Source organism: Trichechus manatus, unplaced genomic scaffold, assembly GCF_000243295.1.
Source record: "Trichechus manatus latirostris isolate Lorelei unplaced genomic scaffold, TriManLat1.0 scaffold00021, whole genome shotgun sequence".
NCBI classification, from domain to species: domain Eukaryota; kingdom Metazoa; phylum Chordata; class Mammalia; order Sirenia; family Trichechidae; genus Trichechus; species Trichechus manatus.
This window is the reverse complement of record NW_004443957.1, coordinates 5,513,830-5,530,567: the sequence shown is the minus strand read 5'-3', so window position 1 is coordinate 5,530,567 and position 16,738 is coordinate 5,513,830. Positions and strand designations below refer to the sequence as shown.

Here is a 16,738-nt window from a genome sequence, read left to right as displayed (position 1 = left end):
AGAAGGTTGCTTAAGGAGATGGGGCGTAGCCTGGCAGTGAACTCAGTTCCAAGGCATTTGGTGGGGGGCTTAGGGGTATTACCAGACCCTGACCCCCTAACTCCTGGCACTGCAGTGGGTCAGAGGACACTTCAGGCACAGCAGAGCTCATCAAAGAATGCTGCATCACTAGATCTACGTTGGAGAGCCCAGAATCTCAGCTATGAATTACCCAAAATTACAGGGATAAAAGTTAGGAATACACGTGAAAACATGGAATAAGAAGGGATCAGTATCATGTAAAAAAAGACTAATGATTCATGCTAACATAATAGCTAATATTACTACTACTAATAGCTAACATTTTCTGAGCAATTTCTATGTCCTAGGCACTGTTTTAAGCATGTTACATGGGTTATTTCATGTAATCCCCATACACATTATTATTATCCTTATTTACATATAGAGAAACTGAGGTATGGAGCGGACAAGTATTTTTCTCAGTGTCAAGCATTCAAAAAAGATAAAAAGTTAAAGACATAGCTACCACGTGACCCAGCAATTCTGCTCCTAGGTACATACTCAAGAGATTTGAAAGCAGCAACGCAAACAGATACATGGACACCAATGTTCACTGCAGCACTATTCACAATAGCCAAAAGGTGGAAACAACTTAGATGTCCATCAACAGTGGATAAACAAAAAGTGGTTTATACATACAGTGCAATACTACTCAGTCATAAAGAGAAATGAAGTCCTGATACAATGTGGATGAACCTTGAAAGCATTATGCTCAGTAAAATAAGTCAATCACAAAAGGACAAATATTGGATCATCTCACTTATATGAAATACCTAGAATGGGCAAGTGTATAGACATCAGAGTTTAATAGTGGTTACCAGAGGTGGAAGGAAAGGGGAAAGGGGAATCATTGTTTAGGATGCACTGAGTTTCTGTTTATAGTAATGGAAAACTTCGCAATGGTTACATAACATGATTAATGCAATTAGTATCACTAAATTGTACACATGAAAAATCTTGAATTGGCAGATGTTGTGTTATATGTATATTTACAAAAATAAAAAAAAAATGAAGTGGAGAAGAAGGAAGCAGAAGCTCTGGCAGTCTCATTGCAGAGTCTGCAGTCAGATCCACTAGGCTGCACTGTCTTTCCTTTCATTAATCTAGTGGCACAGAAAGGATCCCTTCATACTCTCCCTAACCCCCAACTCCTACCCACACCATGCTTTCAGACCGAGCCTAAACTTGGCCACCAAGCATTCATATTTCTATTTGGCATCATCCATTCATTTTGCCTTCTGAATAGATGCTGGCCTTTCTCCTATCGTCAGTACAAACAGACAAGACAAGCTACTTGCCTGTGTTTAGAAACTTACATGGATTGGCGAGGCAGGGTCAGGCTGAACACTCTAGAACACAAATCAGAAGTGTTGTGTCATCATCTTATGAGTTCAAGGACACGTTAGTGAGAGCACATGCTACAGGTAAGAATGAGATGTGATCTTGCCTTTAGCAGAGAATACTGGCAGCTGGCCATGATCAGGCAGAAGAGGAGAATCCACATATCTTTGCAAAAGCCTTGGTTCAACGTCAGAAATCCGAGGAGGGAAACGAGGACAATAAGTAAAATAGCCAGCACGTTTTCCTTGACATCTTTAGTTCTGTGCAAAACAAATAAATAAAACAAAAAGGTAAGTTTCTTTTAAAAACAGAATGCTCTCATGCTTCTGAAAAGACCGACAGGGACAACAAAGCAATCACCTCCAGCACACCTTTGTATTTACTAACAAGATTTTAAGGCTTCTTTCTTTTCTTGTTCTTGTGCTGTAAAAATAAAATCTATTTTTTAGCCCCGATTTCTGTTATTGAAACAAATGAAATAGAATCCCATTGGATTTCCTTGGCCACTAAACTGGGTTTACTGGGAAAGAGCAGTTCACTCTTCCAGCCAAAACAATGAGATGTGTTTCAAATAAAGAGCTTCACGGGCTCTTTTAATGGAAAGGTGGTGGTGCATTAACACCTGGCTAAAGCAGGAAATCATTTCCAGACATTATCTCCACAACCAAATTTGGCTGCCCAGTTTGAGAAGCTGGAGAGCTCCCGCCAAAGAGCTGAGGAGAGGTCCCAGACCTGACAGGGGCTGGCTGGTCATCAAAGTAGACCCTGCCACACTTTCTCATTGGAGATTTTCCCTGTGCTGCTCAGTGGGGCAGCTGCAGGGTGGAGAGGGGAGCTCATTAAGAGGTGGGGGCTTGTCAGGGAGTATGCTGAGGGGTAGGGGGTGAGGGCATTTTAGGAGACTGTAAAGAAAGGGGCTGCAGGACTGGATTCTGGAGCCTGAGTAGGATGGTGAGGGAAGGGCTGTTTGATGTGAGGAGACAGGTGGGTCAAGGGTTAGAAATGGTTTGGAGACATCTGAGGGTGTTATAAGGGAGGCTATGAGGTTATGAACAGAGACTGGGGTTGTGACTGCAGAGGTGGAGAGCTTTATGGGATGACAAGCTCCAGGATGGTCTGTGGAGGGAGTGGCTGGAATGGAGTCATGGGGGACAGACAAAAAAGTCAAGGAATGAAAAGCCTAGCAGGTAGGTGAGTAATTCACAAGAATTCTGAGTATCCTTCTCACCTCACCAATTTTTGTTCATGTACATATTTGTCTTTCTCACTAAATTGTGATTCTTTAGACAGGGTACATACTCCTGAACATGGCTGGTACAGTAGGCACTTCTGAACACTGTTTAAATGAATAAATAAATGAGTAAATAAACAGGCTGCAACAAGAACTCAAGTCTAGGACTTCTGGACAACATGGTGCTGTAAGCAGAAGCACCACACCATCCCTCCACAGCATGGATCCGAAAAACTAAGCCAAACAGAGAAAACAGGAATCCTGAAACCCTAAACATCAAATGAAGAGATAAAGAACTCAGCCAAGCACCGAATGGAATAAGAAACTGACAGTGAACAGAGAGCGAGAAGAGATACATGCAGGGGTTCCCTAGCAGCTAACGCACCACAGATCCACCATCTTGGACCCCTATCAGAGACCACTGAACAGGGGGTACGAGAAAGCAGCTTCACAGAGCTTCCAGCAGGAGACAGAACAACCAGTAACCAGCAATATACGCTTTCCCACACCCCCCCTTCTTCACCCCCACTCGGCCTCCTCTGCTTCCTGTGGCCACAGTCTCTTGGCCAGGAAGAACTGGCTTCACCCCAGTGTCACTTGGATTCCACCCGCCTGCACTGGCCGGCTCTCTAAGTGCCATTTGTTGGCTGTTGGAGTTGCTTTTGTCCACTCTTTAGATTTCTTCCTTACTTCTCACCACCTCCCCCTCCTTTCTCTCAAATACCTGGCTCCCTGTGCCATCTTTGCTTCTTCCTGAAATGCTGTGAAAAGCCCCTCATATGTAAGACTGCTTCCTGGCCCATGCTGCCATGTTGGTGGGATCCCAGGGCTTTTTTGTTTGTTTGTTTTGAATTGTTTGTTTGTTTGTTTTCTTTTTCTTCTCTCAAATTGGAAGCCAATTCTAGCCAGGCAGTACTGCATGGCTTGGGACCTACCCCCTTAGTTTGTGCAGATGTGCAGAGGGATCCCTGAGTGCATTTCTTTTTTCTTGGGGTTTTTTGTTTGTTTGGTTTTTGGGGGGGGTCTGGTTCTTTTTTTTTTTTTTTTTTTTTCTTCATTACTCAGTTTCTCATCTCTCTATACCTTCCTTCTCTTCCTGTCCCCTGAATACCTGGTGCTGAGTGACACCTCTACCCCTTCTAGCCAGGCTGTACTTCACAGCTTGGGAGCAACTTCCCTAGCCCTTGTAGCTGCACTGTTGGGATCCCTGGGAGCTTTGCTTTTCTTTCTAATTTTTATTTATTCATTTTTTTCTTTTCTTTCTTCTTCTTCTCCTTCTCGTTTTTCTCCATTTCATAGTCTCTCATCTCTCCACTCCAATGGCAAGCTCCCCTAGCACTCTTTTTTGTTTGTATGTTTTTGGCTCCTGTTCCTCTCTCCTCTCTCCCATACCCATCTTAGCTCCACACATCACAATCTCCCCCCTCCATCCTGCCTACCTGCACTGTGCACTGAACATCATACTATCAAGTAACCCCGGCACGGCCTACCAGAACCTGCCCTGCACTGATTATCAGCCCGCCCTGGAGGGCATAGTAAGTGCCACAAACAACCCATCCCAGCAACTCCTCTTCAACTAGAACTGCCCTGCTGTACCATATCTGAGCAACTGACCCTGCCAACTGGAGGAGGCAAAAAGTATCATGCCCACAGACAAGCAAACAACAAAGAACACACAGGCTGCCTGCTCAGACATAGCCAAATAAAACAAAAAAAAGGATGAAACAAACAAATCTACAATCAATAAACGAGAAAAATAACTACAAAATGCCCCAAAGACAGCAGATAATATCAAAACATTTACAAAAACAGGACAGGATGGTTCCAGTAGGCGTCCAAAATAAAACACCAGATGACCTTCCAGTAGAAGAAAAGGCACTAGAACTACCTGATAGGGAATTCAAATCTCTAATATTCAGAGTATCCAAGAGTTGAAGCAAAAAGCAGACAAAAATGAGGAAAAAATAAACCAGTTCATAGAAAAGACAAATTCATGGAAAACACAGACAAAAAAATGGAAGAATTCAGGAAAATAATGCAGCAATAAAATGCTAAAATAAATTCACAATTAGAAATCATACAAAAACAACAATTAGAAATCCAAAAGATAAACAAGATTTCAGAAATGGACAGTGTCATAGAAGGGCTGAGAAGCAGGTTTGAAACAGTGGAAGACAGAATCAGCGAAATTGAAGACAAACACCTGGATACAACTCTGTTTGGGGAAAAATCGGAAAAAAGAATGAAGAAAAATAAAGACACCCGAGAATTATGTAGGATACAATCAAAAGCAAAAATCTGCGAGTGATTGGAGTTCCAGAACAGGGGGAGAAAACAGAAAACACAGAGATGATCACTGAAGAATTGCTGACAGAAAACTTCCCCAATATCATGAAAGATGAAAAGCTTGCCATCCAAGAAGCTCAACGAACCTCATATAGGATAGATTCCAAAAGAAAATCACCAAGGCATATCATAATCACACTCACCAAAACCAAAGACAAAGAATCCTGAGAGCAACCTGAGAAAAGCAAAAAGTCACATACAGAGGAGAAACAATAAGATTAAGCTCAGATTATCTGTCAAAAACCATGCAGGCAAGAAGGCAATGGGATGACATATATAAAACCTTGAAAGAAAAAAATTGCCAGCCAAGAATAATACATCCTGCAAATCTCTTGTTCAAATATGATGGTGAAATTAGGACATCTCCAGATAAACAGAAATTAAGAGAATATGTAAAAACCAAACCAAACTTACAAGAATTATTAAAGGGATTCCTTCAATCTGAGAACAAACAACATCAGCTCACAGGCTGAATCTAGTACCCAGGATCGTACTACCCAGATACCAACCCAGGAAATGAACTCTCAAGGATTATCCAAAACCAAAAGAAATACAACAGGGAATCAGAGCAGTTAATCTGCAAATGACAACAACATCAGAACAATAAAACAGGGAAAAAACGGTGTAGGTATGGAACCTTCTAATGGAAAGGAAGGCAAGGCGATACCAACTAATAATAGATAAGTGGTAACTTTGGTGAAGGGTAAGACAGTACACGATACTGGGGAAGCCAGCACAACTTGTACAAGGAAAGGTCATGGAAGCTCCATAGACACATCCAAACTCCCTGAGGGACTGAATTGCTGGGAAGAGGGCTGTGGGGACTGTGGTCTCGGGGAACATCTAGCTCAACTGGCATAACACAGTTTATATTGACAATGTTCTACATTTTACCTTGGTGAGTAGCATCTGAGGTCTTAAAAGCCTGTGAGCAATCATCTAAGACACTCCACTGGTCTCACCCCTTCAGGAGAAAGGGAGAATGAACAGGATACAAGGAGAAGATTAGTCCAAAGGACTAATGGACCACAGCTACCAAGGCCTCCACAAGACTGAGTCCAGTACAGCTAGATGGTGTCTGACTACCACCACTGACTGCTCTGACCAGGATCACAACAGAGGGTTCTGGACAGAGCTGGAGAAAGATGTAGAACAAAATTCTAACACACACAAAAAAGACCAGACTTACTGGCCTGACAGAGACTGGAGAAACCCTGAGAGTATGGCCCCCAGACACCGTTTTAGCTCAGTGGTGAAGTCACTCCCGAGGTTCACTGTTCAGCCAGGGACTGGAAAGCCCCATAAAACAAAATGGGACTAATGAGGCACAGGAGTCCAGGGACAAGGACTAGAAGACAGAAGGGGATAGGAAAGCTGGTGATAGTGAACCCAAGGTTGGGTAAGGACAGTGTTGACATGTCGTAGGGTTGTTAACCATTGTCATAGGGCAATATGGGTACTAAATGTTTAATGAGAAACTGTTTTGTTCTGTAAACCTTCATCTAAAGTGAGAACAGCAGCACAACTGGAAGAACATAATATCACTGAATTGTACATGTAGAAATTTTTGAAATGGTATATCTTCGGCTATATATATTTTCACCAAAAAAAAAAAAAAAAGGTCCTTCAAGGTCGAGAAGGGAGAGTGTTGACATGTCGTGAGGTTGTTAACCAATGTCATAAAACAGTATGTGTACTGACTGTTTAATGAGAAACTAGTTTGTTCTGTAAATCGGCATCTAAATTACAAATTAAAAAAAAAGAACTCAAGTCTAATGCTGACTGCTGAAGAGAATGAAAGAGTTACAACTAAGGAGACAGCTTTTGCGTAAGAAACAAACAATTAAGTGCATGACTCATGTCCTGTTGTTGTTGTTGGGTGCCCTCGAATCGATTTTGACTCATAGTGACCCCATGTGACAGAGTAGAACTTCTCCGTAATGTTTTATAGTCTGTAATCTTTATGGGAGCAGATCGCCAGGTCTTTCTCCAGTGGAGTTGCTGGGTGGATTCAAACTGCCAGCCTTCTGGTTAGCAGTCAAGCACTTAACCATTATACAACCAAGGCTCCTTGAATCATGTGGTAGGGACTGTTAATATATAATTATTAAGAATACACACACATACACAAACTATTGCAGAGGGTCAAAGGAACAGAAAAACAAGTGTCTGAAGTAAACAAACTAAGTTTTGAGCTGGACCTGCAAAGAGGTATAGCATTGAGTCTCCCACAGAGGGAAGAACAGGCATCTCTGGGAGAATCAGTAAGGAGAGGGGAGAGACTGAGTTAGTTAGTTGGATTGGACCACAGTTGACATATGAACAAATAATAAAGAGCAAGGAAGAAAGATAACAGAGATGTATAGAGACATGAAATATTCAGATACGATGCTCAAGACTTTTGGGGGACCAAGATATATTTGTTGAAAAAGGAAATTTATATATTTACCTTCCACTATGCACTCTTTATAGAGCTACATATATTTTGTTAGTTCACATGTATAAAATTGATGATATACTCTTCATTTTGCTCACAACATTTTGATATATACTTTAAAATATTTAAAGGCCTAGGAAATAAAAAATTCCAATGAAAAAAAAAAAAAGAACTTTTTTCCTAACATGAAAGTCCCTAAAACGTAATTGTTCCTCAGATTCTCCTCCACAAGACTCTACTCATCTATGCCCAGCCCACCACCAACCCCCACCTTGTCATCATATATCTATATTTAAATATTGGGTTAAGAGGTTTACTCAATAGGCAGGGAGTATCATGATCAAGGCTGTACTTTAGAAGAGTTTATCTGGCAGAGATTCACAAAACGCACTGGAGGGGAAGGTGGGAACAGTGAGGACACACAACAATCCACAGAGAGGTGGTGAAGGGCTGGGACAGTGACTTGGCTGGGAAACCGAGGAAGGTTGACTTTCAGACACATTACAGACAGAGCAGAAAGGATCCATGATTGAATGGATTATGTCCAACATAGGGCTGACTAAAAGAATAAAGATGATTTCAAGACTTCAATCTAGGGAAGAAAAGAATAATGGCAGAATCAGTGGAAGAAATTGGGAAGGGGAGCTGATTTGCAAAGGGAAGCTGACTGACTGATTCATTCATTCATTCAACCAAAGTGCTCAGCACTGCTCTAGAGCTTTGGGATACATCAGTGAACAACACTTATCTCTCCCTTTGTGGAGCTTCCTTTCTAGTGTGTGATGACATCAAATAATAAACATAAAAAAATAACTATGTTATATATAGTATTTGAACATGGTTAAAGTGCAACAGAAAAAAGAACAGAGCAGTCAGAGGAATGGGGGGGGCAGGAGCTGTTGCAATTTTAGGCAGGAAAATGGAGGTTGTCTTACTGAGAAGTAACACTGAGCAGGTTGGAAAGGTGAGGGAGTTGGTCATGCAGGTAGCTGGGGGAAGAGCATTCCAGGCAGAGGGAACAGCCAGTGCAAAGGTCTTCTGGCTGGAAGAGTACTTGGCATGGTTGAAGAACACAGAAAGGCCAGTGTGGGTGGAGAGGAGTCAGTGAGGAAAGCAGAAGATGAGACAAGAGAAGGAATGAGTGACTGGATCACAGAGGCCTAGTGGGCATTGTCAGAGTACTGGCATTCATTCCGCATGAAAAAGGGAGCTGCTGCAGGGTTGTAAGCAGAGTAATTACATTCCAAAAGCCTCACTCTGTGTGCTAAGAAAAGCCTACAGAGAGAACGGATGTAAGAGGTAAAGATGCTATTGCAGTAGCCCAAATGAGAGATGATAGCAGCTCAGACCAGAGTGGTACCATTAAAGGTGGAAAGACTGGGTGGATACATTTGGAAGGAACAGTGAACAGTGAATTTCCTATAAGACTGAATGTGAGATGTGAAAGGAATGAAGACTCTAGGGTGACTCCAAGAATTTTAGCCTGAGAAACTGGAAGGATGAGTCATCATCAGTTGAGATGGGGAAGGCTGCAGGCAGAGCAGGCTCTGGAGGTGGTAGAGACTATGATACTGAGATGTCAATTTGCTAGTTAGAGATACAAGTATAGATTTCAGAAGAAGGTCTAAAATGGAAATATAAATCTAAGAGTCACTGGCTTATAAACCAAAAACCAAATCCACTGCCGTCGAGTTGATTCTGACTCATAGCAACCCTACAGGACAGAATAGAACTGCCCCATAGGGTTTCCAAGGCTGTGAATCTTTACAGAAGCAGACTGCCATATCTTTCTCCCGATGGGCAGCTGGTGGGTTCGAACTGCCAACCTTTTGGTTAGCAGTCGAGCACTTTAATCACTGTGCCACTAGAGCTCTTTCACTGGTATATAGATGGTATTTAAAGTCTAAATTAAATCACCAAAGAAGAGAGAGAAGATATAGAAAGATCAAGGGCTGTGCAGCTCCCGAGGAATCCAATATCAGGGCTCAGGGAAAAAGAAAGTATAGCAAAAAAGGAAGAAATCAATTCTGACACTACCGTTACTATTACCTGTCATCGCTGAGTTGATTCCAACTCCTAGTGACCCTATAGGACAGAGCAGAACTGCCCCATAGGGTTTCCAAGGAGCACCTGGTGGATTTGAACTGCCAACATTTTGGTCAGCAGCCGTAGCTCTTATTGCTACGCCACCAGGGTTTCCATCAACTCTGACAAATGCTGCAAATGGGTCTATAGATGGGATTGAAAATTGACCATGGCATTTAGCAATGTCACGGTCATCAGGGACCTTGATAAGGGCAGTTTCAATGGTGTATTGGAGTGGAATGGGTTTAAGACAGAACGGGAGGAGCAGAACTGAAAACAAGCACAGGCAACTCTTTAACGAGTTTTGCTGCCATGGACAGTAGCTGGGGGAAAAGTGGGTCAAGAGAGGATTTTTAGAGAAGGAAGAAATAAGAGCATGGTCTTATGATAGCAGTGATGATGGAGATGAGCTCACTTTGAGATGCATGAAATGTTTTTTCCTCTACTTGCTACCTGGCAAGCACCTACTCATATTATGTATCTTCGTTCATGTGTTACCTCCTCAGAAAAGCCTTCCCAACCACTCAATCCAACATCAGTGTCCCTGCTCCCCCAGTTTCCTCTATCTCAGGTCTTTATGTATTTTTTTCCTGTTAACTATTACAACCTGCCATTTTAGCATTTCTCCCCCAGTAGAATGCAAGCTCCATGAAGGCAGGGACCATGTCTACCTTGCTCATCACTCTATACCCAGTGCCCAGATAGAGCCTAGCATGAAAGAGGTGCTAGGGTAAGTATTTGAATGAAAATGAATGAATAAAATGTTGAAATGATGCATGGATGGGCAGCTTTTTATTTAAGATGTCAACCTGATAACACTAGAGAGACAAAAATAAAGCCTAGATGTTTTGCAGGAAGGAATAATGACAGAACAAAAAATAAGAATAAGCAAAAAGAACAGGATAAGTCCAAAAATATCTTGAGTAGAATAGGTAGAGAATTAAAGGCAAACAGAAGAAGCTGTAATTATAGAAACCATAAAGGTACTGCTCATAGAATTAAAAAAAAATTTTTTTCAGGAAACATCAGCCCTGAGTTCAAGAATAAAATTGGAAAAAAAAAAAGGCAGAGGCCTTGACCTATAGGAGGTTAGCAATGATTAGTTTGATTTCAATGCTAGTTACTCACAAATTTTTTCCACTTCCTGCCCAACTCTTAAAGTTTCTTTTTCATTATACGTATTTTTTCTTTCTAAAATTTAAACACTGGCAATTTAAGTTCTATAATCCATGTGTAAGTTTAAATATAATGTGTCTCACTAAATATCAAAGGTAATTTATTTATGCTTTTTTTTTTTTTGAAATAAGAACTTAGCTAGCACAATAAAAATGTAAATTTTAATGTAGAAATTCTTGCTTTCTTAAACAGACCTCTCAGAACAATGTTGTTGTTTGTTAGCTGCTGTCAGGTTGGTTTCCATTCATAATGATCCCACGTACAACAGAACAAAACACTGCCCAGTCCTGTGCCATCATCACAATATTTGCTATGCTTGTGCCCATTGCTGCAGCCACTACGTCAGTTCATCTAATTGAGGGTCTTCCTTTTTTTCACTGACCCTCTGCTTTACCAAGCATGATGTCTGTGGTGAAATGAGTTCCTTTATGTGACATTTTGCCTTGGTTCTCTGGAAAAACAGCTTGAGAGATTCTTCCCCTAAGCCCTGAGGAGTTACCTTTGCTCTAGTTTTCTACCCTAGAGGGTTTGTTGCTTTTGTCCAGGTTGATCGACATTTCCTAGGTAAGCTGTAAACAATTTGAGGTTTGATACTTTCTGTCTGGCCCTGGGCTGAAGCTTGCCCTGTGATTGGTATGCACCTTGCAGGGACTGCTCTATATACTATGCAAATGAAGTTACTATAGCCTATGCAAATGAAGTGCATATAACCTACTATGCAAATGAATTGTCTGTGTCTTACCAAGAACGGATTGGTCAGTTCGTGGCCCTGGTGGGAGGGCCATGCCTTGAAATTGATGAGGAGTTTGTGTATATATACAGACAATGCCACAGAGGTTTTTGAGACAGAAAGAAGCAGGAAGAGAAGCAGAAGGAAGAAAGAAGAGAGAAGAAGCAGAGAGAGACAGAAGGCAAGGTACCTCCTAAAAGAGCTGTAACACAGGTCAAGGGCTACGACACTGAAGACAACAAGAGGCCCAGGAGGGGCCCAGTAACAGAGTCAGTGGTGACAGACAGCAGGGCTAAGATGAGCCTGTCCGAAGGGTGCTGAGAGGAAGCTGTCCTGAGGGGGCTGAGAGGAGGCCTGCAAGGCCGAGAGGAGCCAAGAGAGCTGTCTTGCACTAAAGAAGGGATGGCTGTGCTCTCCTCTTTGGGGGAAACTTCCAGACTTTGCCTGTGTGCTTCCTGATCCTGATCCTGAGCCTGAGTTGTAGTCTGTTGATCCTGAGCCTGAGTTGTACCTTATTGCTTTCTTAATAAACCACTGAACTGTAAGTATGGTTTGTGAGTTCTCTGTGGTCATTGCAATGGATTATCGAACCCAGCAGAGAAGGAGAGAGTGCTGTGGGGAGGACAGCTGGTGTCAGAACTGGTAAAATGGTTGGAGGGTAGAGGTATGTCTGACCTCCACCTCATGGGAATCAGCTTGGGATGATCCTGGTCATCATCCCCACTGAAGTTAGACATGTTCTGACGCTATTATTCCCACCATTTTATAATGTCCATCTTCAGGGGCTGGTTCCTCTTGCTAACATGTCCAACGTATGTGAGATGAAGTCTCACATCTTTGCTCCCAAGGAGCATTCTGGTTGTACATCTTCCAAGACAGATGTGTTCTTTCTTCTGGCAGTCCATGGTATATTCAATATTCTTAGCCAACACCATAATTCAAATGTATCAATTCTTCTTTGGTCTTTCTTATTCTTTGTCCAGCTTTCACATGTAAATGAGGTGATTGAAAATACCATGGCTTAGGTCAGGAACACCTTATTCCTCAAAGTGACTTCTTTGCTTTTTAGCACTTTAAAGAGGCCCTGTGCAGCAGATTAGCCCAATGCAATGCATCAAACATATGAGAACACAGCTCTCCTAATTAGGAAGATGAGTTAGTAAGGTATGCCATAATACAGTTCTGTGTATTATGGAGCCAACATTGGAATGGGGACTTCTTAAATTTATGAATCTGTAATTTTATAAAGCTCCCTGACAATTTTGATCAACAGCCCTATTTGAGGATTATGCTCTCCTTGCAATGTTCCCAAACTGCTAGGTTTTTCTAGGTCAGTGTTTTGGGCTTTTCTTCTTCCTTCCCTGCTGTCAGCTGTGGGTTCATGAAGGTCCTTTCCCTCTGTAATTGGCTGTGTCCTGGAAAACCAGATCACTAAGCTTGATAATAGAAGTCCCTAAGTGGTGCAAATGGTTAAGTGCTCAACTACTGAGACGTTGGCAGTTCGAACACACCCAGAGGTGCCTTAGAAGAAAGGCCTGGTATTGTGCTTTTGAAAGGTCACAGCCTTGAAAATCCTAGGAAACAGTTCTACTCTGACACACATGGGGTCGCCATGAGTCGGAGTTGACTCCATGGCAACTGGTTTTTGTTTTTTTTTAAACTTGTTAATGGTTTACAAAAGGTAGGCTAATACAGGCTCTGACTGAAGGGGTATTTCTCCAGGAATTAAGGGCCTAAATTTTAGCTCTTGGATTTGACAAGATTTACTTTGGCTACCCTGATTTTATTTTATTCTTCTTTTTGGGTTCTGGGCCACATCCCGGGAAATAATAATAACAGCAACTAATATTTAAAAAATTATTTTTATGTGCTAAATTGGTTTAATCCTAGTAACCACCCTACAGGAGAGATTGTCCCTACTTAACAGATACGAAACTAAGGTACTGGGAGGCTTCCTAGCCATCTTAAGATCACAGCACCAGTTGAAACGGGGGACTGGATTTGAATCCAAAGGTCTGACTCCAGAGCCCATGACCTGACCTCCTAGATGAGAGATCAATGGCTAACGGAGGCTGTGCTACCTCTACGCCCTCCCTGAATACAAACTTGTAACAAAGGTGATTAAAACTATAAACTTTAAAAAACTGCAATAACCTTCTTTGTCATTCTGGTCTACGTTTAATTGGAGTTTCAGTTTTGTCACTAAATGGATTGTAACACTAGAAATCTAGAAAACTACAGAAACATTTGATTTTAATATAAGAGATCAACATAAGCTACTGCAGCTTTCAATAATTCTTTTTTAACAGGAAAAAAAATAATATTTTGAAAAAAATGCCCCTACTAACAATCTATTATCTTGGATTATGAGTTAAGTGTTAAATGTTTGTCTAAGTGTGTGCCCCTTGGGTGACATAGCATTGTTAGAAGGAACATTATAACTCCATTTCCTGACTTGTGGGTCCTGAAATTTACTGTTGTAATTTTGCAAGACTACTGTTTTTTAGTATGTGATCACACTATTTAAGGCATTACTATAACAAGAAGTCACTGGCGGACCAGCCGTAGCAAGGCAGGCACCAGTCTTTTCAATGTCCCACTGGCTAGCATTTAACTGTGAACAGTCAGCTTCTGTTGATGACAATGTTAGTAACAGCATCTTGGATTATCAAACCAAGACTCCAGTCAGAATTACACAGCCCTTGAAGATCATAATATCGTCCTTTGCACAGCTTCAGGTAGCGGAGGATAGAAATGGGAAGTCCCATAATAACCACACTGCTATCATGCCTTAAACAGCCTTAACCGCCCTCCCACCCAGTAAACACATCTCCATCCCCACAACATTTTATCTTGAGAAAGGATGTTAAGTGGAGGTGAGATAGAGTAAAAGGGTTTCAAGGTTTTCCTTAACGTTTCAAACAAGTGTACATCAGGCAGGTGTAAAAAATCAGAATTGAAAATGTCCAGGGAAGAGCTAGGAATCGCTGTGCTTTGTCTTCCCCCCTCTGCCCATGCCCACATTCAGTCTGGTCAGGCCCTTGCCTCCATTATGGGAGTCTCAAGCTTTCCTACAAAAACATCTTACCCATGTTGTAAGCTGAAAGTAGACCAAAGCATAATATTGCCCCAAAAGCTAACCTTAAATCTAAATCATGTTGCCTAATTCTTGTATCGCCCATTTTAATTGCTAAATTGCAGTGTTTTTAAGTTTTCAGAATCTTACTGATTTGGGTTTGCAGCACAAGAGATGCACACTTTGAAAGCCTCCCAGGGAACCTCAGCAAGTAAATGATAATTCTCTTTATAAAAGCATGCACATGTGTATCACCATGTCCCCACTGTGTCTTTCGGTTGTACATTTGCATGCTCAGTGGCTTACCGATCGAGTAATGCCAACAAGGTAAGTCGATCATACCAGACTTTAATCCACTTGCCAGGGAAAATGATTAACTTGTAAAACTGCTCTCGGCTAAATTTTCCTTGTGTTGAAGAGCATGACGAGTCTTCCAGGTCCTGACTCAGATGCTTTTAGATACCAAAAGAAATAATAGCGAAAGGGTTTCATATTGACATGTTACTGTCATAAATATACATCATAATTCAAAAATACACAAAGCAGATGTTCAAATTCAGAAATGTAAACCAACATATTTCATAAAATACGGATACTCTGAGAAAAGAAACAGGATTTTTAAAAAGGTATTTTTCCCCAATACATTTCAATTCCTTTATTAAATTTATAAAATGTACCATTAAAATGATGCCCCTCATCTCAAGACACTACTGTTAATTAGGACCAAGAAACTGCCTGACACATAATGCTTAAGAAAGAATTCAACAAAAGATCTTAATGACTTGATTTTTCGAAAAGCATATTTTTAATGTAATGTTGAGATAAATATTCAAAATTCATTAAGACTAAAAAAATTACATTGACAATATCTAGGTCAATTGTTATGAGGAAAACTGATGTATTTATAGAAAAAAATTCTAACCAATAAAACAGAAACTTGGGGAATTTTAACCCTAAAAGATGTTTTAACTCCAAATTCATCTCTAATCCAATGCAGAATAATTCAGTTTTGGAAAGAAAAAATTCATTTCCACTGATTCATTTAACAAATGTTTGGTGAGTGACTCCTCAGCTTGGCAAAAAGTTGGTAATAGCAATGCAACAAAGAATATGGACAGCTTAGTCCCTGGCATCATAAGGCATTAATAGCCCTGACATATCATAAAATTCACAGACTCTAACCAGACACTGGATTTACGTTAGGGCCAAGCACCGCTCACACTAAAGGAGCTATACACTACGCCTAAACAGCAAAGATGACACAGGCCAGCATGGAGCAAAGCCACAGGGATCTGCAAGAGGACGAACACCAAAAACTGAGGACAGAAAGGGGGAAAGAAAATTTACTGGGGAAAAATGAAAGTACACCTCTCTGACATCGTATACCCGTATTTAATATGCAAGTGGTTAATACAACATATTACGATGGCATTCCCAAAGCTATGCTTGCAAGTAATTAACAATGACAAATAAAATCTAAAGATTACCCTCTTTAAGTACATTTATTTCCTATTAACCTCTGTTAAGGCATTTTTCAAAAATGTGCTATTTTTTTTCCTTGCGCTCTTAAACACAGTCTCTAACGTGCATCTAAATGCTTCATCACTGAGTTAGATTCACATCACATCAGCGTTCACATTGCATCAATCAGCGAAACCTCAGGACTCTGAGGTGCCTGCAGGTATTATTCTTTACGCTGAGTATGACTAGGCACTATGCTTTTTAAAAAAATATATTTTTATTAAATACTGAGTGGATATAAATGCATTTTTTTTATGTGTGTAAAGTGTCAAGAAGAACAATTCAGTGAAATCCATTTAAGACAAAGAACATTACCACTAGCTTTGACGCTCCCTACAGACCACGCCCCTTTCCCTCATCCCTTCACAGATAACCACTGTCCTAAAATTTTTATCATTTTCTTCCTTTTCTTCTTTATTTCATATGCTTTTATCCACAAATTCTATATTGTTTAGTTCTATATATATTTGAACTTCATAAATATAAAATATAATGTATGTATCCTTTTGCAAACTTTTTTTTCCCTATACTCAATGTAATATTCCTGAGACTGATCCATGTTGTGTTTTATAGCAGTAACTTAGTCATTTTTTGCTGCTATATAATATTCCATTATATGGATATACCATCATTTACTTACCTATTTTACTGTTGCTTATTGTTGAACATTTAAGTGTTTTTTTCCCCCAATAATTTTGCTATTATGCTGCTGTGAACATTCTTGGACATGTCTCC

The 16,738-nt window shown here is 40.7% G+C and overlaps 1 protein-coding gene across 1 annotated transcript in view; it reads right to left on the bottom strand.

Moving 5' to 3' along the window:
• The window catches only part of PCNX2 (pecanex 2), a 343,407-nt gene that overhangs the window by 251,724 nt on the left and 74,945 nt on the right, over positions 1-16,738 (bottom strand). Inside the window, exons 10-12 of the mRNA XM_012554495.2 lie at positions 14,789-14,934; positions 1,508-1,661; positions 1,377-1,409 (exon numbers count right to left, since the gene is read on the bottom strand). Coding sequence (XP_012409949.1) covers positions 1,377-1,409; positions 1,508-1,661; positions 14,789-14,934 — 333 coding nt within the window. The remainder of the gene's footprint in view (positions 1-1,376; positions 1,410-1,507; positions 1,662-14,788; positions 14,935-16,738) is intronic.